This window comes from Podarcis gaigeae (genome assembly GCF_964106915.1).
Source record: "Podarcis gaigeae genome assembly, chromosome: 2".
Lineage (NCBI taxonomy): Eukaryota > Metazoa > Chordata > Lepidosauria > Squamata > Lacertidae > Podarcis > Podarcis gaigeae.
The window spans coordinates 112,720,480-112,744,706 of NC_139679.1; the positions used below are offsets into that span (position 1 = coordinate 112,720,480).

The 24,227-nt window shown below is 46.4% G+C and overlaps 2 protein-coding genes across 5 annotated transcripts in view; one reads left to right on the top strand and one right to left on the bottom strand.

The window, feature by feature from the left end:
• LOC310838051 (uncharacterized protein) overlaps positions 1–18,353 on the bottom strand; it is a 44,644-nt gene extending 26,291 nt beyond the window's left edge. The window contains exons 1-2 of one of the 2 annotated variants that reach the window (XR_014560656.1): positions 18,238–18,353; positions 13,349–13,436 (exon numbers count right to left, since the gene is read on the bottom strand). The gene's annotated coding sequence lies outside the window, so the exon portion shown is untranslated. Of the gene's footprint in view, positions 1–13,348; positions 13,438–14,001; positions 14,020–18,237 lie in introns of those variants that run through there. The other variant, XR_014560657.1, reaches the window with a different exon arrangement.
• On the top strand, positions 12,745–23,245 carry LOC310837908 (uncharacterized protein). 3 transcript variants are annotated; one of them, XM_083725136.1, is made up of 3 exons: positions 12,745–13,046; positions 18,232–18,297; positions 22,248–23,245. In XM_083725136.1, the coding sequence occupies exon 3, from the start codon at positions 22,262–22,264 to the stop codon at positions 23,192–23,194; it is 933 nt and encodes a 310-aa protein (XP_083581262.1). In that variant the 5' UTR covers positions 12,745–13,046; positions 18,232–18,297; positions 22,248–22,261; the 3' UTR covers positions 23,195–23,245. The 3 variants fall into 3 exon arrangements, with proteins under 3 accessions (XP_083581262.1, XP_083581261.1, XP_083581263.1); XM_083725137.1 differs by lacking the exons at positions 12,745–13,046; positions 18,232–18,297 and adding exons at positions 20,661–20,782; positions 20,886–21,345; XM_083725135.1 differs by lacking the exon at positions 18,232–18,297 and having other exon boundaries at positions 12,748–13,046.
• Positions 23,246–24,227: the final 982 nt, after the last annotated feature.

Below are 24,227 nucleotides of genomic sequence, written 5' to 3' on the forward strand. Positions count from 1 at the left end.
TCACCAGGGCTAGAGAAATTATTACTTTATTGAGGACGGAAAACACTCTGTGTGGCCCAGCAATCTGGAGTTTTAACTCCTTGCTTTACAGATTTTGCGAAGTGTATCTGAAGTCCTCACTTTATGATAAAACTATCTTCTTCTGCCATCTAGTGGCAGATCGTAGGGTATGCTCAATTTCTTTATGCCTCAAGGCAGTGAACAACCTATTTCAGCACTGTTGTACCTTGGACCTCAAACGCCTTGCGACTCAAATGTTTTGGCTCCCAAACAATCAAAAACCAGAAGTGAGTGTTCCGGTTTTTGAAGCCAAACATCTGACGCGGCTTCCACAGCTTCCGATTGAGTACAGGAAGCTCCTGCAGCCAATCGGAAGCCGCACCTTGGTTGTCGAACGTTTTTGGAAGCCCAAAGGATTTCTGGAATGGATTCCGTTTGACAACCAAGGTATGACTGTACTGGCTTCAAGACACATCCACTTGGCTTTGACATGGGCCAGTCTATATCACACCCAAATATATATCAGAGAGGACATTTCACATGTAACTTCACACTGGCAGTACCATAGAGATGTACACAGAGTGTGAACACTCCACTAACTCAAGTTGCATGGACACTTTACAAGAATTTTCAGTGCTATGTGGGTGGAGGTAGCAGACATTCCAATGAGACTCTGTTAGGCACGATGCAGTCTTCTTCAAGTTGCACCTGAGATTGATGGCAAGATGGAAATTGGAATGTGTGAAACCCCTGTCTCTGGGAACATAAATTCCAGTTGGGTTCTTTAGCAGGTAGAAAACAGAAATGCAGAGAAGTAGGCAGTGTTTACATTAACAATCTGGAGATTCGTTTTAGGTGGTGAACCTCGTTAGCATTTTTAGAGAATGGAACGGACCAAAGTTCGGTTCTCATCATGGACTGGTTGGACACGGTGGAGAAACCTGCTATCCGTTCTGCTCAGGCACCACCACTGCAAATTGCAGAAAGACTGCAGCGATGAGTCCAGCCAGGATAAGAACCAGTCTGAGATGTTTTGAGTCCAAACAATTAAACCCCTGTGTTGCAAACAATTATCAGTAATATCCAAGGCAACACGATGACCAAGTACAACAATACAATATCAATATAAACTTTTTATATAATCTATACGGAACATTGAACAATATGAAAAACCAAATAAATAGAAATCTATACATCTCTGAAAGTCACAAAATATGCACTCTTGATGGATTCTCTTGAAAACATAGAACCAAATAAACATAAGAAGCAGTGGGTCAGATTCTTATCTGATGAAAACAAGCCGTAAAGCTTTGTTTTATGACGTCCAATGCTGCTGAAGTGGTCCGCAAACAGTCGTAGTGAACAGTGATGCCAGATATACCCACTGTTTCGTAGAATTCTTCTTCAGCACAGCAGAAGGATACAGAAATGCTTCATAAACCCATCTATATGGTGAATGGAATTGTATAACAACAATATCTATGGAGCAGTGGTCATAAAATGCTACTTCCTAGTGGTCCCGAGCCCTAAGGAAGTTAGATTGGCTTCGACCAGAGCCAGGGCCTTTTCAACTCTGGCTCCGACCTGGTGGAACGCTCTGCCTCATGAGACCAGGGCCCTGCAGGATCTGATTTCTTTCCGCAGGGCATGTAAGACAGAGTTGTTCCACCTGGCCTTTGGCTTGGAGCCAATTTGATTCCCTCCCTCTTTTTTTTTTTCTCTTTTCCTTCTCCTCCTGCGATGAGGCTGCATTTTAATATTTTAATGTTCCATTATTTTAATGTTGTATTCTATTTTTGTTTTTAAGTTTGTAATCATTCATCTTGTTTTTATTATTGCTTGTAAGCCGCTCTGAGCCCGGCCTTGGCTGGGGAGGGCGGGGTATAAATATATTATTATTATTATTATTATTATTATTATTATTATTATTATTATTATTATTACTCCAGAGTGGTACAGTAAAGCAAAGGACAGGGCAGAGATACGACGACTACTGTTTATATAGCGAACTCTTCATTTACTGCGTTTGCAATTGTTTAAAAACCAATTTGGGAAAGAAACTACTTTTGCCATTTTGATGGACCTTTATTGTTTGTTTACAGATAGTTGCCTTGGTGATATTATCTTGTGTCAACTACAGGAGGGTGGCAGGAAAGGTGCCGTGGGCACAGCAGCGAGAGCAGGAGTGCTGTGTCAGCAAGGAGAGAAGCCATGGTGGGTTCAGGAAGAGGGTGGGGAGGTGGATCCAGATGTCAATGGCTTCCCCTCACCTCATGCACAGGCTGTCCCTGGCCAGGATCATCGGAGGCCAAAGTTTGGCCTAATTCCTCAGCCCAAGCATATTGTCTTTTGCATAAATGCTGAAGTGTCAGCAGCCAGAGATGGCGTTGAACTTTCAGCGGAAGAGAGGAGAACTAGCCCCGCTGTACATCGGGGAGGGCTGTGTGGAGAGAGTCTCTTCCTTTAAATCCCTAGGAGTTTATCTCAGTGAAGACCTTACTTGGAAAATCATTACAACCCAGGTGGTTAAGAAAGCCCAACAGAGACTCCATCTCCTCAGAGTATTGCGGAAGAACGATGCCAATCAACGTTTGATGATCTCCTTCTACCGGTCAACAATAGAAAGTGTCCTTTCATACTGCAACACGGTGTGGTACACTGGTTTGACATCAACTGATAGGAAGTGCCTACAGAGGGTGGTGAATACAGCAGTGAATATTATAGGCTGTCCTGTGAATCCGCTGGATGAAATAGCGGAAGAACGTTGCCTCTGGAGAGTGAGGAAAATTCTCAGGGATGATTCACACCCTGGCCGGCACTTTCTTGATCTCCTGCCCTCAGGCAGAAGATGTAGAAGAAGCATGATTAGTCCCGCCAACAGGGTAAAGAACAGCTTCTATCCGTGGGCTGTTAGGCTGCTGAATGAAAAGATCACAACAGGGCAAATGACTTTTGGGTTTGGTGGGTGTGCGTCAGTAAACGAGGGGATTTAAGACTAAGAGAGCTGAATGGGGGGGGGTGTTGCTCGTGTAATCTCACTGTATACAAGTTGTACAAGTGACAATAAAGTATTTCAATTTCAATTTCTTTGTTTATCTGCTGCCATGCCTCTTTAGCTTCCATGTTATGCTTGTTGGGTCTGCCAAGATAATCTGTATGCTTTCGGCTTTATCTCCTTTTAGACAAAACAGAAGCCTCCCTGAACCACTTTCTTTCGTCGTATCTCTTTCTGTACATCTGAGCCACTGAAGCCACACGGTTGGGGAATTAGCTCAAATGGTAGAGCGCTCGCTTAGCATGCGAGAGGTAGCGGGATCGATGCCCGCATTCTCCAGGCAACCTTCTGTTCCTTTTTGGTTTTGCTGTACCTAGAGCAACGCCTTTCCAACTCACGTTCTCCACAGCATTTCAGGCCCCTTCTTCCTTCTTGGGATATCGTGGGGCCTGGGCAGCCAGGGGATTTAACTCAAACCAAAGAGCAGTTGCACCTTGGATGTGGCCTGTACTTAGGGTACTGTGAGGTGGTTCTCCTGGGCAGCTGGGGAATTAGCTCAAATGGTAGAGCGCTCGCTTAGCATGCGAGAGGTAGCGGGATCGATGCCCGCATTCTCCAGTCAAGACTCTAATTTCTCCCTTTTGGTGTGCATGGAGCAAAGCGTCTTCGGGTCATATTCTGTACAGAAACTCTGGCCTGGGCCCACTTTCAGGGATATTGCAAAGCTGGACAGCCAGGGAATTAGCTCAAACAGAAGAACAGCCTCATCTTGTATCTTGTGCTGTGGGCTGGCTCTGCTGGACAGCTGAGGAATTAGCTCAAATGGTAGAGCACTCGCTTGGCATGCGAGAGGTAGCAGGATCGAATCCTGAATTCCCCAACCGAGCTTCTGCCCTGTTCCTTTTCCAGCCTCCTTATGTTGTTTTCCGCATGCTTGCAGAAGTGGCAGAATAAAACAGACTACATCCGTGAAGGAAAAAAATGTGGCAAGCTTTACTGAGCCACAAGGTGTTAGGTGAACCACACAGATCAGGCCAGACCCTGGCAGAAATGAAGAGCACAACTGCAGCTAACATACTGTATTTTTCACTCTATAGGACGCACTTTTCCCCCTCAAAAAATGAAGGGGAAATGTGTGGGCATCCTATGGAGCGAATGCAGGCTCCTTGGCTTCAGCAAAAGCAACGCGAAGCCTCTGAAGTGCAGAGGGAGAGCTCCCCCCGTGCTCCGGAGGCTTCGTGTTGCTTTCGCTGAAGCCGCCTGAAGCCCCCGGAGCTCAGGGAACTCCCACTGCGCTCCAGGGGCTTCAGGCAGCTATCCGCAAGCCTTTTGAGCGCAGCAGGAGTTCCCGCTGTGTTCTGAAGGCTTGCAGATAGCCGCCTGAAGCCTGGAGAGCGAGAGGGGTCAGTGCACACCGATCCCTCATGCTCTCCAGGCTTCATTTCGCTGGAGAGGCGTTGCACAGTTTCCCCTCTCTGCTCAGATCCCCTTCAGTGAAACGGGAGGAGAAATGGAAGGGGCTCCGTTTCTCCTGCCGCTTCACTGAAGTGGCGCTGAGCAGAGAGGGGAAGAATTCCCTTCCCCCCCCGTTCTCCCCCTCCAATGGTCCGGTGCGTCCTATAGAGTGAAAAATACGGTAAATAGTGGACCTGCTACTCTCTTTTCTTTGGATAAAAGGAAACCCGAGCTGGAGGAATCGTCTGTCGTTCTACCCAGTTGCTATGCAGCTGAGCCCATTTTGCACCAAAGGCCTCTAAATGCAACCAAAACTATTATTTAGTTCTGCACCCTGAGTGGCCACTGTCATTGCACCCACAAACTGCTTAAAAAGCAAGCCTTATCCTGCACCGTGGGTTGCCATCCTTGGCCACCATTGCTCCAACGGTGCAGGGCATCTAAGTTCTGTCTCATGGCTTGTTTATTCAGTCAGTGTGTCAACCTATTGTTAAACCTAGAATCATAGAATCATAGAATCCTAGAGTGGGAAGAGACCACAAGGGCCATCGAGTCCAACCCCCTGCCAAGCAGGAAACACCATCAGAGCACTCCTGACATATGGTTGTCAAGCCTCTGCTTAAAGACCTCCAAAGAAGGAGACTCCACCACACTCCTTGGCAGCAAATTCCACTGTCGAACAGCTCTCACTGTCAGGAAGTTCTTCCTAATGTCTCCTTCTTGGAGATATTTTTGGATGGTTCTGCTGGGCAATCAGCTCAAATGGTGAAGTGCTTGTTTTGCAGCAGGACTTATGCGTTTGTTCTTCAACCAATCTTCCACTCTTTTCCTTTTGCCCACGAAACCTCCCTGGATCATTTTTTCTGGATCCATTTCTAAAGTCTGCTCCCTCTTCTCTTTTTTGTATGTCTAAGACTGGTGATGTTAGGCAGCTGGGGAATTAGCTCAAATGGTAGAGCGCTCGCTTAGCATGCGAGAGGTAGCGGGATCGATGCCCGCATTCTCCAGGCAAGCTTCCCTTCTCTTTCTTTTGCCATACATAGAGCGGAACCTGGCTGAAACACGTTCTGTGTAATGAAGAAAATGTTTAAATGGGCTATTCCCCAGAGACCAGAAGGTTTCCTTATTGGTGTAATAGGGATGGAGCAGCTAGAATATCATATATACAGATATGGGAAGAAGAGAAAGTTCCAGTAAAGGAAGAGTGGCTTTTGAAACTAATGGACTATGCAGAAATAGCAACGCTGACAGCGAAATTAATAGATCAAAACAAGGAATAGAAGAATGGAGGCCTTTTGTGGACTATTTAAAAAAAAAATATTACAGTTGAATGAAATTGCGGGCAGGACTCGAGATAAAAGCAGCGGAAGAAAAATGATAATATAACTGTAATGGAGAAACTTTTTGTAATAGATAAAGATAGAATGCAGTGGAAAAGTTTGAGTAAAAATGCTGTAGAGGGGAGGGTGGGAAGTCAAATTATGAAACAGAGTAATTATTTGATTGGAAGGTTATTGTGAAGATGTTTGGAAAAATAATGATAAAATCAGATAGATAGATAGATAGATAGATAGATAGATAGATAGATAGATAGATGATAGATAGATTGTTGTTGTTGTTTAGTTGTTCAGTTGTGTCCGACTCTTTGTGGCCCCAATGACCAGAGCACGCCAGGCACTCCTATCTCCCATAGATAGATAGATAGATAGATAGATAGATAGATAGATGGATAGATAAACATGTTCTGTGTGACATCTTAGATTTGTCATGCATGAGCCAGCAATGGCAGACAGCTCAGGTCTTGTCTCCAACAGAAGAATAGTCTCTTAGTATGTAAGAGGTATTGGCACTGATACCCAGCTAAATTTCTCCTCCTCCTCCTTTTGCTCTGCAGAATATGAGGCTAGTAGATTTTCCTGTATACAACACAAACAGAAGAATAGGAGAGACTTGGTGGCCGTGTATATCACCTTAAAGATGGTGAGAGCTGACACCGTGCAGCCTCAGTGGACCAAAGACACACCTGGCCATACAGGAGAAAAATTGAGTCCATGAGCCCCCTCAGACCGCAAACCTGATAGCTCTGCACCCTGAGGGACCTCTCAGACTACACCCACCTGCAGCTTTAAAAGTTTAACTCTTTGCTTGGACTTTGGGGTGTGATCCCTTGCCATCACTATTTCAACATTGCATGGCACCCAGAGCCGGCCTGCAGGCACTGAGCCAGCTCTGCAAACGGTCCCACTCCCCCCCCGCCCGAGAAGTGTTTGCAGGTTCTACAAATAGAGAAGCTCTTTTGGAGTCCCATCACTCCCTGGAGAGGTAACAGAAAGATCCGCGCTCAGGCATCTGTGTCATAAGCAGGCACAGGAAAAGGTTTGCCAGGCAGCTGGGGAATTAGCTCAAATGGTAGAGCGATCACTTTGCACGTGAGGGGTAGAAGGATCGAATCCTGAATTCCCCAACTGAGCCTCTGCCCTGTTTCTTTTGCCAGACATTCAACAAAGCTTTCCTGATTCCTTTTCTAGATCCCTTTCTGAGATCCGCCTCTTTTTCTGTATTTCTGGGCCAATGGAGCCAGGCAGCTGGGGAATTAGCTCAAATGGTAGAGCGCTCGCTTTGCATGCGAGAGGTAGCGGGATCGATGCCCGCATTCTCCAGATAAGCTCAGAAGCTCTTCCTTTTGCCATACTTTCAACAAAACCTCTATGAATCCCATTTTGGTTCCCTTTCTGAGATCTGTCTCTTTCTTAGTATGTCTGGTCCATTGAAGCCAGGCAACTGGGGAATTAGCTCAAATGGTAGAGTGCTCGCTTAGCATGCGAGAGGTAGCGGGATCGATGCCCGCATTCTCCAGCAAACCTCATGACCTCTTCCTTTTGCCAGGCATTCAACAAAGCTTCCCTGGATCCCTTTCTGGACCCTTTTCTGAGATCTGCCTCTTTTTCTGTATGTCTGGCCCAATGGAGCCAGGCAGCTGGGGAATTAGCTCAAATGGTAGAGTGCTCGCTTTGCATGCGAGAGGTAGCGGGATCGATGCCCGCATTCTCCAATCCCGCCTCCGCTCTCTTCTTTTTGACATGCACACAACAGGGGCTCCAATACCAAGATGAAGGTCTACCAGTGAGCGTGTTGAGCACACTTTTTTATGAAAGTGAGTCATGGGCAACTTATCACCCTTGGGAGTGGTGCCTCGGTAGCTTCCACGTCTGCCACATCAGGAAGAATTTGGGTATCACTTGGCAGGGCAGAGTTTCAAACAAAGGTGTTGTTATGTACTGAGCTGAATCCTAGAACAATAGGATCCAGAATGCAGCAGTCTGATTGGTCCGCAGGAGCCACCCAATCCAGCTGCAGGTGGAAGTGAATCAGTGACCTGATTGGCCTGCAGGAGCAGCCAATCAGGCCTCTGGAGGAAGTGAATCTGCAACTTGATTGGCCTACAGGAGCAGCTCGGAATTAGCCAATCACATGGGGCCCTTGTGTAATGCATATACAGTGGTACCTCGGGTTAAGAACTTACTGTATTTTTCGCCCTATGGGATGCACTTTTTCCCGTCCAAAAATGAAGGGGAAATGTGTGTGCGTCCTATGGGGCGAATGCAGGCTTCAGGAAGCTCTCCGCAAGCCGTGGGAGCCCACGGGAGTTCCCGCCAGGCTCCCACGGCTTGCGGAGAGCTGCCTGCATCCCGAAGCCTGGGGCATGCAGTGGAGCGCACCCCGGGCTTCAGGCAGCTCTCCGCAAGCCTGGGGAGACCGGCACAACTTCCCTAGGCTTGCGGATAGCAGCCTGTTCTGGGGGCTGGGGAAGCTTGGGCTTCTTGGGGGGGGGAATATTTTTTTTTTTCTTTATTCTCCCCCCACACTAGGTGCGCCCTATGGGCCGGTGCACCCTATGGGGCGAAAAATACGGTAATTTGTTCTGGAGGTCCGTTTTAAACCTGAAACTGTTCTTAACCTGAAACACCACTTTAGCTAATGGGGCCTCCTGCTGCCGCCGCGCCACCGGAGCACGATTTCTGTTCTCACCCTGAAGCAAAGTTCTTAACCCGAGGTAATATTTCTGGGTTAGGGAAGTCTGAAACCTGAAGCATATGTAACCCGAGGTACCACTGTATAGCTAGACATTTTGGGGAAAGTTTCATTCATTGCTACTACGAGCTGAATAAAGAGCATGAAATTCGCATTCGACTGCGAGCATATTTCAGGTGTGTTCCTGCAAGCCCTCATTCCCAGCATGTTCACACTCCTGTTTAGATGACGTCTACACTGGCTTGGTCATGCCCACAGAATGGAAGATGGCAGGATCCCCAAGGATGTGTTGTACGAGGAGCTGGCTTCAAGCACCAGGCCCATCGGCAGACCAACTCTGTGTTACAAAGACGTCTGCAAACAGTGCATGAAGGCTGTCAACATCAGCCCCGCCGTCCGGGAATCCCTTGCAGACGACTGCAGTGCCTGGAGACAGACAGTCAGGTTGTGCATCCACAGCATTCGGCCCAGAGGATGAAGGACGGCTGGGAGGAGCATAGAGAGAACAAACGCCATGGTGCATCTCTTGGGGAAAAGAGAGGACCCAAATAATTACCGCCCAGTCAGTCTGACATCAATACCAGGGAAGATTCAGCAGTACATGTGAAAAGGATCTAGGAATCTTGGTTGACCACAAACTCGACATGAGCCAACAGTGTGACGCGGCAGCTAAAAAAGCCAATGCAATTCTGGGCTGCATCAATAGGAGTATAGCATCTAGATCAAGGGAAGTAATAGTGCCACTGTATTCTGCTCTGGTCAGACCTCACCTGGAGTACTGTGTCCAGTTCTGGGCACCACAGTTCAAGAAGGACACTGACAAACTGGAACGTGTCCAGAGGAGGGCAACCAAAATGGTCAAAGGCCTGGAAACGATGCCTTATGAGGAACGGCTAAGGGAGCTGGGCATGTTTAGCCTGGAGAAGAGGAGGTTAAGGGGTGATATGATAGCCATGTTCAAATATATAAAAGGATGTCACATAGAGGAGGGAGAAAGGTTGTTTTCTGCTGCTCCAGAGAAGCGGACACGGAGCAATGGATCCAAACTACAAGAAAGAAGATTCCACCTAAACATTAGGAAGAACTTCCTGAGAGTAAGAGCTGTTCGACAGTGGAATTTGCTGCCAAGGAGTGTGGTGGAGTCTCCTTCTTTGGAGGTCTTTAAGCAGAGGCTTGACAACCATATGTCAGGAGTGCTCTGATGGTGTTTCCTGCTTGGCAGGGGGTTGGACTCGATGGCCCTTGTGGTCTCTTCCAACTCTATGATTCTAGGATTCTATCTGCAGCAGCACAACTGGATGTCTGTCTCTCCTGTATTGGGTCCCTACAGCTCCAATAGGTGCTGCATCAACAGCTTGATGCCCCCTCCCAATGGTGCACTTTTTCATTGTCTCCTGAGATGGATGGATGCCAACAACAACATACCGTATTTTTCGCTCCATAAGACACACTTTTTTCTTCCTAAAAAGTAAGGGGAAATGTCTGTGCGTCTTATGGAGTAAATGTGTGGTCCCTGGAGTCGAATTGCCCAGGGGCAAAAAGCAGATCATCCTTTTTTTTAAAAAGAAAAAGAAAAAGAGGGAAGTGGATGTTGAAACAAAGCCGCTGATTGGCAAGTGATCGGCAGCGAGATAAGGGACGCTAGCAATAAAGGAGGCTGCCTGGAAGGGGGGAGGTAAAGACAGCAAACTTGCAAGGAGAGGAGACAGGAAGACCAAATCAATGAGGAGAGAAATTAGAAGAAAGGAGGAGCAAAAAACTGCTCCAGCTAAGGAAAAGACACTAAGGCAAACAAGAGGGAAGAGGGTGTTGAAAGGAAGCAGCTGATCAGTAAGGGAGATAAGGGATGCTAGCAATAAAGGATAAAGGAGGCTGCCTGGGAGGGGGGAGGTAAAACCCCATGGATCCTCAGGATTTTTACATTGGGTCACCCCAAATTCACCATCAGATCACATAGCATGTCCATGGCTACAGCCTGCACCAAAAAAACACACACTCACCGTTGCCTGGGGCCGCAATGGCGCAAAAACATGGTTAGAAAGTACGGATCCACATGGATCCTCAGGATTTTTGCATTGGGTCACCCCAAATTCACCATCAGATCACATGTCTGTGGCCACAGCATGAACCACAAAAATCATATATCCACTGTTTCGTTCAGAATACTTTTTTTCTTGTTTTCCTCCTCTAAAAACTAGGTGCGTCTTATGGTCAGGTACGCCTTATGGAGCGAAAAATACGGTACCTCAAAAAGTATAGAAAGGCACCCAAAATACTCAATTGACCGAGCTTCTGTCCCTGCCCAGCAGAAGCCTGCCCCCGTAATGTCCTCTTTTGGGGAGATTTTTACCTGTGATCGCCCCAAAAAAGGCAACAACTTTTTGGGGTAATCTCCCCTCCCCCCAAAAAGCTCAAAAACTTTTTGGGCTCCACCCTATCATAAATCCTGGCCACACCCACGAGCAACAACAAATCCTCCCTCAGTCCCTTTCTGGACCCCTTTCTGAGATCTTCCTCTTTTCTGTATATCTGGGCCAGTGGGATCCCCCACAACTGGGGAATTAGCTCAAATGGTAGAGCACTCGCTTAGCATGCGAGAGGTAGTGGGATCGATGCCCACATTCTCCAGCAAACCTCACGACCTCTTCCTTTTGCCAGACATTCAACAAAGCTTCCCTGGATCCCTTTACAGATCCCTTTCTGAGATCTGCCTCTTTTTCTGTATTTCTGGGCCAATGGAACCAGGCAACTGGGGAATTAGCTCAAATGGTAGAGCGCTCGCTTTGCATGCGAGAGGTAGCGGGATCGATGCCCGCATTCTCCAATCCAGCCCACACTCTCTTGCTTTTTGCTCTCTGTGCTTTGTAACCACGTTTTTGTGGCCCCATGAAACAGTGGATGTGTGATTTTTTGGGTGCAGGCTGTAGCCATGGACATGCTATGTGATCTGATGGTGAATCTGAGGTGACCCAGTGCAAAAATCCTGAGGATCCATGTGCTTTTTCCTCCCCCCTCGCAGACAGCCTCCTTTATCGCTAGCATCCTTTATCTCCCTCCCGATCGCTTGCCAATCAGCTGCTCAGCGGCTTTGTTTCAACACCACCTTCCCTCTTGTTTGCCTTAGTGTCTTTTCCTTAGCTGGAACAGTTTTTTGCTCCTCATTTTCTTCTAACTTCTCTCCTCATTGCTTGTTTTAGTGTTCCTGGCTCCTCTCCTAGCAAGTTCACTGTCTTTACCTCCACCCTCCCAGGCAGCCTCCTTTATCGCTAGAGTCCCTTATCTCCCTCCTGATCACTTGCCGATCAGCTGCTCAGCGGCTCTGTTTCAACACCCCCTTCCCTCTTCCTAAAAAAAAAAAAAAGCACGATCTGCTTTTCGCCCCTGGGTAATTCGGCTCCAGGGACCACCATTTGCTCCATAAAACACACAGACATTTCCCCTTACTTTTTAGGAGGAAAAAAGTGCGTCTTATGGAGCGAGAAATACGGTACTATAACAACTTCCTGGTGAGTACCGGCACTATTTTTCCCTATTAAAAGATGCAGTCTGTATGCAGAGTGCCCTTTGCTAGGAAACAGCTTCACCTCTGCAAATGAGGGTAAAAGGTTAGCCATGATCAATGCTTTTTCACTTGGGAGGGGGGAAGCAAGCCCATAGGGAAATTCGTCTTGCGAAGCACCTCAAAAAAGGAAAACTCTTTCGTCTAGCGAATTTTTCGTCTTGTGAGGCATTCGTCTTGCGGGGCACCACTGTACTCCTAAACATTTTATTGGGCGGGGGAGCACTGGCCATGACCACGTGCAAAGTGCGACCTCACCGAAAAGGCGCCATATTTCTCTTTCTTTTTTGAAAGGCGTCAAATGAAAAGTAGAGAAATAGCGATGGCAGTATTTAGTAATGTCTTTTTGAGGGGCGGCACCTGTCCCCCACCCAGCACTACCAGTGGCTTTTTCCCTGGAAGGGTCATAGCATGAGCATGATGTGTCCCCCGCCAGAGGAACTTGCCCCCCCCACTAACATCCCATACAGCTGGTAGCTGTGCACAGTTGTGAGCGAAGGAACTGGCATGAGGTCTGTGGGAGTTGTAGACTCACACATCCTAGCTCTGCAATGGCCTTAATTCCTCAAGATGATTGACTTTCAACCCACTTCTTTGCTTAAACTCCTCCTTCTCTTTCTCTTTCTCTTTCTCCTTTCTCCTTCTCTTTTCTCTTTCTCCTTCTCCTTCTCCTCCTCCTTCTCTCTCTCTCTCTCTCTCCTTCTCCTTCTCCTTCTCCTTCTCGCTCTGTCTCTGTCTTTCTGTCCCCCTCTCTCCATCTCTTGATCTGCACATCCCCTACTGGTAAACTGCCAGAGGCTTGTGTGGATGTTTCGCAAGTGCTGGATATCAGATAGGAACGTCATTTTGGGGAATTCGAAACTTAGACCATGCTCGGGGAAGGGGCCAAAGGGGTTTTACTATTGCTGTTTTCAGCGCCAGAGAAGCAGTGACAGAGCTTAATCTTCACATTCTTCACATCGCATCTGTCTGACCCTCCTTCCCACTCAGAAGAGAAATTCAAAGGTACCTGAAAAAGGGCTTATTGTGTGTGTGGGGGGGGAGCAATTTGGGGTACTAATAGGGATGGCGTTAGTTATTTTTATAAATGAAATTATTTCATTCTAAACATAAAACAAAAATTGATTTCTAGAAATAAAATAAAATCAGTCTGTTATTTTAAGAGTAAGAACCTAATCGGCAGGGAAAACAGAATCTAACCTTTTGTTATCCCTAAGACGCATCACACCTCTCCCTTTCCTTCATTCCCCTCCACTCCAAATCATTTCTAAATGTGTGACAGATATAGATTCTATAGTGAGGTCTACCTGGCTCTAGGAGTGGGAAAATCTATCCTGTCCTTTCTCTCTCAGTCCGGTCTGGTCCACTCTTCAGTTCTTCACATCAGTTTGCAATTCTTGAAAAAAAAAAAAGAAAAAGTCCTCAAAATCCACCAGCATTTTAGTGTGAATTGCTTCTAATACGCACATTTATCTATGCAGTTTTGCCTAATATACACACTCTTTGCACAGCGTTATTTTCTGTAATGATTTTTCCCGAAAGTAATCCATTTCTAGGCATACAGTGGTACCTCAGGTAAAGTACTTAATTTGTTCCGGAGGTCCGTACTTAACCTGAAACTGTTCTTAACCTGAAGCACCACATTAGCTAATGGGGCCTCCTGCTGCTGCCGGACCCCGATTTCTGTTCTCATCCTGAAGCAAAGTTCTTAATCTGAAGCACTATTTCTGGGTTAGCGGAATCTGTAACCTGAAGCGTATGTAACCTGAGGTACCACTGTACTTTGCTCAAGTCTATGCAGTTTTGCAAACAACACTCAGCTGAAGAGCGACACTGCAAAATTCAGAAAAGTGCAAATTCCCAAAAGATGTCTGTGTTTTGGTTCGTGAATTGTTTCAGAAAGTGCAGATCAGGGAGCTCACGTGAGAACTGAATCCACTTTGCCCTCTCCCATCTCTACCTCAAGCCAGGCAAAACCATATTTCTTCTCTCATGTATTTGACAGAGTCGGATAATCTTACTGTCATTTGTTTCTGCTCTGCTGCTGAAGTTCTTGCAGTTTTTTTAAAGGTTCTCATGTGTATTTCGTTGCAATGCATCGTGCTTTTTCTGATTTTATGTTGTGATTTATGCTTTTGAAGTTTTCAAAGTTTTGTAAGTCACTTGCAGATTCCTTATGTGGCGAGTGAATAATACATCGGAGGAGGAGGAGGAGGAAGGAAGAGAAAAAGGAGGAGGGGGAAGAGAAAAAGAAGAGGGGGAAGAATAAGAAGAGGAGGAGGAGGAGGAAGAGAAAGGAGGGGGAAAAGAGGAGAAGAAAAAAGAAGAGAAGAAAAAGGAGGAGAAGAAGAGGCAAAAAGAGGAGGCAAAAAATAATAATAATCCAGCGATTGTTATATAAAAGAGCCAAAATATATAAATATAAAGTGTCAGGGACCTCCCTGCCATGAGTGACAGAGAAAGCTCTGAAGAAGGAAGAGGGCTGGATGGAGGGATGTTCAGCTTGAGCTCCCCTCACAATGAGAGGGAGGAAAGCCCTTTCTGTCCGGAGGCACAAGCTGTAAATTCACAAGAGCCAGCAGAGGCTGTTGCAGAAAGTTAGATTCAACTCCAGAAAAGGGGGAAGGAGGGGGGCACGTGAGTCTCCCCTTTCCAGAAGTCTTGGAAGACTGCAGGAAAGGTGTCAGCCACACAGGGGAGCATCGTAAAATCCTGACACACAGTAAGCCAGGGGTTGGGAACCTGTGGTCTTATATTCCAACTCCTATCAGCCCTAGCAAGCATGACCAATGGTCAGGGATGATGGGAACTGTCCTGTGACATCAAGAGGGCCACAGGTTCCCCACCCCTGAAATAAATCCTATGTAAATCCCAACACACATCCCCCGGTCCTCAAAAGCAACTAAATATCTTTTAGTCTGTAAAAATATTAATAATAATAATAATAATAATAATAATAATAATAATAATAATAATATATTATTTATACCCTGCCCATCTGGCTGGGCTTCCCCAGCCACTCTGGGCAGCTTCCCCAAAAACATTAAAACATCAAACATTAAAAGCTTCCATAAACAGGGTTGCCTTCAGATGTCTTTTCTAAAAGTCTGGTAGTTATTTTTCTCTTTGACATCTGGTGGGAGGGCGTTCCACAGGGCAGGTGCCACTACCGAGAAGGCCCTCTGCCTGGTTCCCTGTAACTTGGCTTCTCGCAGTGAGGGAACCGCCAGAAGGCTCTTGGCGCTGGACCTCAGTGTCCGGGCAGAACGATGGGGGTGGAGATGCTCCTTCAGGTATACTGGGCCATGGCTGTTTATGGCTTTAAAGGTCAGCACCAGCACTTTGAATTGTGCTCGGAAACATACTGGGAGCCAATGTAGGACTTTCAAGACCGGTGTTAAATGGTCTCGGTGGCCGCTCCCAGTCACCAGTCTAGCTGCTGCGTTCTGGATTAGTTGTAGTTTCTGGGTCACCTTCAAAGGTAGCCCCACATAGAGCGCATTGCAGTAGTCCAAGCGGGAGATAACCAGAGCATGCACCACTCTGGTGAGACAGTCCGCGGGCAGGTAGGGTCTCAGCCTGCATACCAGGTGGAGCTGGTAGACAGCTGCCCTGGACACAGAATTGACCTGTGCCTCCATGGACAGCTGTGAGTCCAAAATGACTCCCAGGCTGCACACCTGGTCCTTCAGGGACACAGTTACCCCATTCAGGCCCAGGGAATCCTCCATACCTGCCTGCCTCCTGTCCCCGCAAAACAGTACTTCTGTCTTGTCAGGATTTAACCTCATTCTGTTAGCTGCCATGCATCCTCCAACCGCCTCCAGACACTCACACAGGACCTTCACCGCCTTCACTGGTTCCGATTTGAAACAGAGGTAGAGATGGGTATCATCCGCATATTGATGGACACCCAGCCCAAACCCCCTGATGATCTCTCCCAGCGGCTGCATGTAGATGTCGAAAAGCATGGGGGCGAGGACAGAACCCTGAGGCACCCCACAAGTGAGAGCCCAGGGGTCTGAACACACATCCGTCTGTAGTCCCACAAAAATAAAGGCTGGGTTTCAGCACAGCAATACGACTCTTTTGCTCGTCAGCCAAATGGCAGCCATGTTTGTGGCTGCTGGCTAGCTGGCTGGTGGTCATGATTTCTTTGCCCCCAAGAAAGCTTGCTATCAAGCCTCTCTGCTGATGGGGAACCTCAGGCTGAAAGTGGCCCCCGGCCTCTCTACCTGGCCCTTAAGATTTACTAGGCCACACCCCTCACCAGCCCTGCTGGACACCCTCCTCAAGCGCTTTTGCCTAACTGGAACATGTCATCGAAATGTGAACATGGCTCTTGCTCATCTGGCTGCAGGGTGTGTGAGTACAGAAAGAACCCCTGGCCTCTTCCAAGACTAAAATGTAATTTACTGTCCAAAGATAAGAGTCTCAGCTGTTCCTTAACCTGCTTTTTATTCTGTTTTTTAAAAAAAAAAAAAAAATTATTAAAGGTTTTCTTAATACAATAGAAAAAGCAAACAAAATAACATATAATTTTTTCAATATCCACATTTTCTTCACTTTTTTGGACTTCCTCACATCTCTCGTTCCTGCGTTCTAAGTTTTTCGAACTTTACCCAGCAATTTATCACCTTGTTTCAATTCTTATATTATAATTTCCGATATTGTGTCCCTAATTTTAGATAATTTTACCCAAACCTTAAAAGCTTAATTTTAGCATAATATTTATCCAAAATTTGTCTTTTCTTATATTTTCATTTATCTTCATATTCCTTTTAGCTATCTTAATGGTGCCATATTATTAATAATCTTACATCTTTCTTAACACTCATACAATTTACAATATTTTTGTAAATAGTCCTCAAATTTCTTCCAGTCCTCCTCCACAGCCTCTTCTCCCAGGTCTCGGATTCTGCCAGTCATTTCTGCTAACTCCATATAGTCAACCTGCTTTTTATTCTGGCCTGGCCCAGAAGACATTTATTTGGAGCAATTATAACCCACTTTAATCCCCTTTAATGCTCCCTGGTGGGTAGGCAGACACAAATGAATCTGACACTAATAAAGCCATGCTGATGTGAACAGCTGGTGGGGGGAGAAGCTGTGAAATGCACCATTACTGTGAATATGCCCTTGTATACACATCAAACTGTGCTGATGTGTACAACAATGTAGGAGTGCAAATATCCAGAGATGTAGTGATCAGGTGGGATTGCTATGAGGAATTATAACAGATATAGAGTAAGCCATCTGTGTCAGCAATGAAAGCATTGCATTGACTGGGTTTAAACTATTTTGATATGATTCTTGAGCAATCTGCACCCCTGCATCCCTGTTCCATTCCTCTCTTCCTCACGTCACATTCACAGCAGCTGCTTCGCCAGGCAGGCATCCTGGGCCATAAAGATAGTGGGCAAGTTTCTTTGATGTAGTTTTCTTATATATTTATCTTAAGATGTTAATCTTGGGGCCAGGAAGCAGATCTCACATTAAGGGGATAATGGTCACTGTCCTGGCCATCCTTCTTATCATGTGTACTGATTGTTTATGACCTCCGGAGTTGCTGTATTCGCTCCTTTGTAGTTTTTCATTCATTTACTCCAGAGTATGCATGCCTAACTAGTGTTTATAGTTTAATTTGTCTCCACGTGGATTTGTGGAAATGCTCAGAAGAAATCTGATTGGTTCTTTTGAAAACTCTGTAAAAAGTTCTTTTGTGAATAAAACGGCCTGGGCCGGGGGCTGCGGAGATCTGATGGACAGGCACAGAGAGACACACGATTATATGCACCCTTCCCAGAGTCTTGCTGGTTCAAATCTCTGTGTGTATTCTTATTAATCAGGGTCCAGTCCTTCCTTTACTTTGCAAACGCAACACAACAAGGCGCCAATGTGGTTTGAAATTCAGCAAAAAAAGAAAGAGAGAACCTCCTTGCTGAAATTTTAGGTTGGTAATGAGTAGACTTCCTTCCCTTCTTCCCAGTTCTCATAAGACTTACAGACTTCAAGGCCAGTAGGAATGCAAGGCAGTGGCGATTTGCTGGCTTCCCGCAATGCTGTGCTGCTTATTGGCTAAGACAAATGGCGTTCAGCCTCAGGAGAGCAGGGGCCTATGGCAACGCTCCTTCAGTTGTCAAGGTTGAAGATCAGACATAAGTCACACGTCATTTTCTCCTCTTCCTAGATCTCATCAAGAAATCTGCTGACAACGGAAGGTAGATCAGCTTCCGATTCAAAGCAGAGAATTAAGGTAAGGTGGAGCCTTCCTTTGATGCCTCCTTAATCCTAGTGATTTTTAGACTCAGCCATTTGGGGATAAACAAACAAACAAACAAAGAAACAAACAAACAAACAATAAATGTAGATCTATCTCCTGAGTCAATGTTTCTTTTTCTTTTTAAAAATGTTCAGGGTTAACCTATTACAGTATTTGTAAGAATGGATTCCAAATATCATTGAATTTGTCCATGGCAAGCCTGTGTTTATATGCAAGTTGTTTGCATGTTGCTAGTTTGTATAAGTCTTCAATCCAATCGTAGAAGGGAGACGCATTTTTATTTTTTCCAATTCGTCAGTCTTTTTGCTGTGGAAAGGGCACGGAGAGTCCACTCATTACTGCCCTTTCGTAAGGTTCCAAGTGCTGGGAATATAATTCAAAAGGATATTTTGCTCTGTAAATATAAAGTTGTTCCATACAGTTCTGTGGATATTTCAATACAGTGGTACCTCGGGTTAAGTACTTAATTCGTTCTGGAGGTCCGTTCTTAACCTGAAACTGTTCTTAACCTGAGGTACCACTTTAGCTAATGGGGCCTCCTGCTGCTGCTGCGCTGCTGCTGCACTATTTCTGTTCTCATCCTGAAGCAAAGTTCTTAACCTGAAGCACTATTTCTGGGTTAGCGGAGTCTGTAACCTGAAGCGTATGTAACCTGAAGCATATGTAACCCGAGGTACCACTGTATAGGACAATGAAAAAAACCATGTGTTTTAGAGAAGCATCATCCCTGTTGCATTTCCAACAGTTAGATGCCTTAGATAGCTCTTTTTTAAACAAACATGACGGAGTCAAGTATATTCTAAGATCTGGTGTACTACAAGAACAACCTTGTAAACTATTTGGCTTTGGGTCCCCCCGGCTTTATTTCCCCTTCTACAGTGGTACCTCGGGTTACATACACTTCAGGTTACATACGATTCAGGTTAGACTCCGCTAACCCAAAAATAGTGCCTTGGGTTAAGAACTTTGCTTCAGGATGAAAACAGAAATCGTGCTCTGGCGGCGCGGCAGCAGCAGGAGGCCCCATAAGCTAAAGTGGTGCTTCAGGTTAGGAACAGTTTCAGGTTAAGAACGGACCTTTGGAACGAATTAAGTACTTTACCACTGTACACAGGTTCTGTTTCTCGTTTTCCTTTTCTCTCTTTTATTTACGTCTCACCATGTTTAGTGGCGGGTGGCGCTGTGGTCTAAACCACTGAGCCTAGGGCTTGCTGATCGGAAGGTCAGCGGTTCGAATCCCCACGACAGGGTGAACTCCCGTTGCTCAGTCCCTGCTCCTGCCCACCTAGCAGTTCGAAAGCATGTCAAAGTGCAAGTAGATAAATAGGTAACACTCCTGTGGGAAGGTAAACAGCGTTTCTGTGCGCTGCTCTGGTTTTGCCAGAAGCGGCTTAGTCATGCTGGCCACATGACCCGGAAGATGTCTGCGGACAAACGCCGGCTCCCTCGTCCTATAGAATGAGATGAGCGCCGCAACCCCAGAGTTGTTTGTGACTGGACCTAACGGTCAGGGGTCCCTTTACCTTTACGTTGAGTGTACATATGTACTTTTTGAACTTTCAATAAAGAAAAATAAATAAACAATTGAAAAAATTGTTCAGGGTTGAAGTGGGGACAGTCACATAGCTGGGGGGGGGGGCAGGGTGCACTGGGCGGCACTTACCTTGGGGGCAGCATGCTGGAGCCCAAGGTGACACCCAAGTCAATGCGCTTCAGAGCACGGCATCCCACTACCCAAAGTAGCCCAGCCTGAGGCTGTGCTTGCAGGGTGCTGAGCCCCACCCCCCACCCCCATGCTAGAGGGTGGCTGAGAAGGACGCAACTCGCATGCGTTGACCCTGCGAGTGGCACTGGGCCTGTAGTGAGCCTGAGCCACGGCGTCTCTCCTGGGAGGGATGAAGTGGCTCCCCACCCAAATGGGATAAGGTGGGAGGGAGGGGCAAAGGATAAATGTCAGCATAATTCAGGCTGAGAAGTATTCTTTGCAGAATAAACGCCTTTGTCTATTTTACAAAAAACGTTGCTTGACTCCTGCTCTTCTTAATATAATTGTGGGGGTGGGAGTGAGGGTGGGGTTGACGTTTTTCAGCCCAAAGGCCATATTATTGCCTTCCGGTCAAATGTTTGAGGTAGGCCAGGCCAAACGCGGGAAGATCAGCGAGTGCTAATTTTTACCTTTGTATGCTGGGCTCATTTCTACACATACCTGTGAACTCCTCTCTGTCCCCCAACTCAGGCAGGTGAAAAGCAGCATCAGAGTTCAAGGGCTCATTCAAGGACCGGGGGAAAACATTCAGGGAAGGGTGCAAAGCAGGCTGAGGTAGGGCTGTGGCCTGAGAGAGTCCCAAAGGCCAGAGATAGATAGATAGATAGATAGATAGATAGATAGATAGATAGACCAGCAGCGTACAGTATATTTACATAGGAACACAGGAAGTAGCCTTACAGTGAGTCAGTTGTTGTTGTTGTTGTTGTTGTTGTTGTTGTTTAGTCGTTTAGTCGTGTCCGACTCTTCGTGACCCCATGGACCAGAGCACACCAGGCACTCCAGTGAGTCAGAGTACTGGTCAACTCACTGGTCAACTGTCACGGACTGTTAGGTCACAGTGGGTTGTTGGGTGGCACCAACTGAGTGGTCAGAGGGAGAAGAGGGAGCAGACTGGGAGGGAGGAGGTGTCAGAAGCTGAAGAAGAGGCAACAGGGCTTAGTGAGCAGGAAGAGTCTGTGGTAGAGAGGAATCCAGAACCAGAGGCAGAAGTGGAAGCAGGAGAGTGGGATGAGGGTGGCCAAGAGGCAGAGATGAGCCAGGCTGGTGAAGAAGCACTGGGGAGATCTCCCCCTCCTGCTGTCGTGGTAGCGGCCCAAAGGGCCACAATAAATGTGATAATGTGTACCCCTGTAAATCCTTGAGTGTGCTTCTAATAGAGAATGGGCATAAATCCGATATCAGGAATCACAAGACAGAGAAACCATTAGGAGAACACTTCATTCTCCCCAGGACATTCTATACAAGATCTCAAAGTAGCTGTCTTTATTACAAAAGAATTTCAGAAACAGACTGGAAAGAGAAGTTGCTGAATTGCAACTTATTACCAAACTTAAAACCATGGAGAGACCTGGTCTGAATAGAGATATTGGATTCTTACCTCATTATACATGATAAAGCTATTTTTAGTCATCTCACCCTTTGCTTTTTCCTGTAAGACCAATTGCAGTCGTTAACAGTCGACAACAGGTTTACCACACCTATCAGCCAATCACCCATTCCCACCTCCCTTCTGAGTAATACCCCTCCCCACCCTCTCACTATATATAAGGGTCTGGTGACTTCTGTTTCAGTGTATCTGAAGAAGTGTGCATGCACATGAAAGCTCATACCAATAACAAACTTAGTTGGTCTCTAAGGTGCTACTGCAAGGAATTTTTTTTATTTTGTTTCGACTACGGCTGACCAACATGGCTACCTACCTCTAACAGCCCGTTCACAGCAGAAGACCTTGGTCCCTTCTCCAGGATGGTGTGTGTCTAATTTACCCTGCAGGCCTTGTTTGTTGGAAAGCCTGTTTATGCAGGTCAAATGGAGAGCAAAGGTTGGAGAGATTAAATCGAGATATGGAAATATGGAAGCATCAATGAGAAGCAGGACTGAGATCTGGATATGCTTTGAGGTTCAGACTGTGGGAAGTCGTAAAATCAAAATTACAATTTGAAAGACAATTTGATCTTTTTTATTTTTATTGGATTATGATTTGATATGTTAATTGGATGTTTTTTATTGGAAAATAAATAAACGCTCTAACAAAAAATATGGAGAGCAAAGGAACCAACAAGGGGGGTGATAGGTATCTTTTCATTTCTAGAAAAGCTTGAATCATACATTTAAGTGTCCTTTAATTAATTTTTTTTTAATTGTCCCAGTGCAGGGATCTGAACGAGGATGGCTACATTTGATGGAATCCCAACCTCTCTCTCAGCGGACCTCTTTTTCAGGAACATGCTGTTGGCCAAGACCAAGGAAGAACCCAACAGCAAAATGTTCTCCTGTTTCAGCTGCGCCTTGGAGAACCTCCAGAGGGAGCCACCATGTGTGAGAAGCAATGCCCACCTCACCATTTCTGATGGGCGCACGCTGATGGAGTTCACCTCGGGCGACGGATCTGTCGCAGTCACGGTCTTCCACAATCAAGGCAAAGTGCACTACAATGTCTTGGTACCCAACTGGGACCTCTACTTTGCTCGTCTCTGCTCTAATCCACAGCCTCTCAGCCTTAGTAATATCCTTAGCATCCGTGGTCATCTACATAACTGGGGTTCCTTTAGGAAAGGGTTTTCTCCTTTGGCCTGCTTTGACCTAGCAGTGGAAAAATTCTGCATGGAACCCGATACCATCCAGAAGGATGCTGAGATGTTGGTGGAATGTGGTGGGCGGGTGGTGAGGTTTGTCTCCGGCCAGGAAACCTATAAGATTTCGGTCTTCTTTAAACAAGGCGAGGCCAAATATGAAGTCCACGTAGACAACTGGGATGTGGTCATGGAGCGTTTGCAGACTGGGGTGGAGGCGCTAAGCTTGGAGAACTTGTTGCGTGTGAAGAACAGGCTGAGACTCCAGAAATGGCGGGAGCTAAGGTCTTGCCTGGATGAGGCCGTTAGTCGGTTCTCCCAGGAACCCCGTTGCGTTCAGGATAATGCCAAAATGTTGATTACCACCAGTAATGAGAAAGTTGTGCTGATCTCTGGGAAAGGGGAGAACCTCATCACAGTGACATATGGGTATGGAAGGGTTGACTACAAGTTGGTAGAACGAGGCTGGTGGGAGGTGGCTGCCAGGGTCCTCCAAAAGAAAGAGACACATACAACAGAACTTATTTGAAAGGCCGGCTCCACCAAACGCTTCCTAAAAATAAAAATATGGAAGGCTGCATCAAGGTGGTAAGCTTTGCCACTGACTTGGGTGTATTCATTAGCATGACTGTGGAAAAACTGCAGGCATATCACTTTACAGTCGTACCTTGGTTTTCAAATGCTTTGGGAGTCAAATGTTTTGGCTCTTGAACGATCTAAAACCGGAAGTGATTATTCCGGTTTTCGAAAGTTCTTTGGAACCCGAACGTCTGACGCGACTTCCGATTGGCTGCAGGAGCTTCCTGCAGCCAATCGGAAGCTGCACCTTGGTTTCCGAACATTTTGGAAGTTGAACAGGCTTCCAGAATGGATTCCGTTTGACTTCCAAGGTACCACTGCATATATAAGGCAGAGTTCCTCCACACTCTCTTCTGTAACTACAAGCTAAAGCCTGTCTTCAGGGCTCATACTGTGAACTGGATGTAAGTAATCCTTATCATTCCTTATAAAGAAGACTGTTGTGTCTTTATTCTTTTTAGGAGGGAACAAAGGGGATTTACCAGGAATAACCCATTCTGAACAAGCCAGACTGGACTGCTTAACACAAGAGATTCAAATGAATCTACCAACTAGCTTCCTGTGATGTACAGGGAATGTGCTCTGCTACTAACTCACTAGGAGCAATATATCCTCTCCTACTATCCACAACAATTGGGATGCGGTGGCGCTGTGGGTTAAACCACAGAGCCTAGGACTTGCCGATCAGAAGGTCGGCAGTTTGAATCCCTGCGACGGGGTGAGCTCCTGTTGCTCGGTCCCTGCTCCTGCCAACCTAACAGTTCGAAAGCACATCTAAGTGCAAGTAGATAAATAGGTACCACTCCGGCGGGAAGGTAAATGGTGTTTCCGTGCGCTGCTCTGGTTTGCCAGAAGCGGCTTAGTCATGCTGGCCACATGACCGGAAGCTGTACGCCGGCTCCCTCGGCCAATAAAGCGAGATGAGCACTGCAACCCCAGGTCACGACTGGACCTAATGTTCAGGGGTCCTTTTACCTTTACTA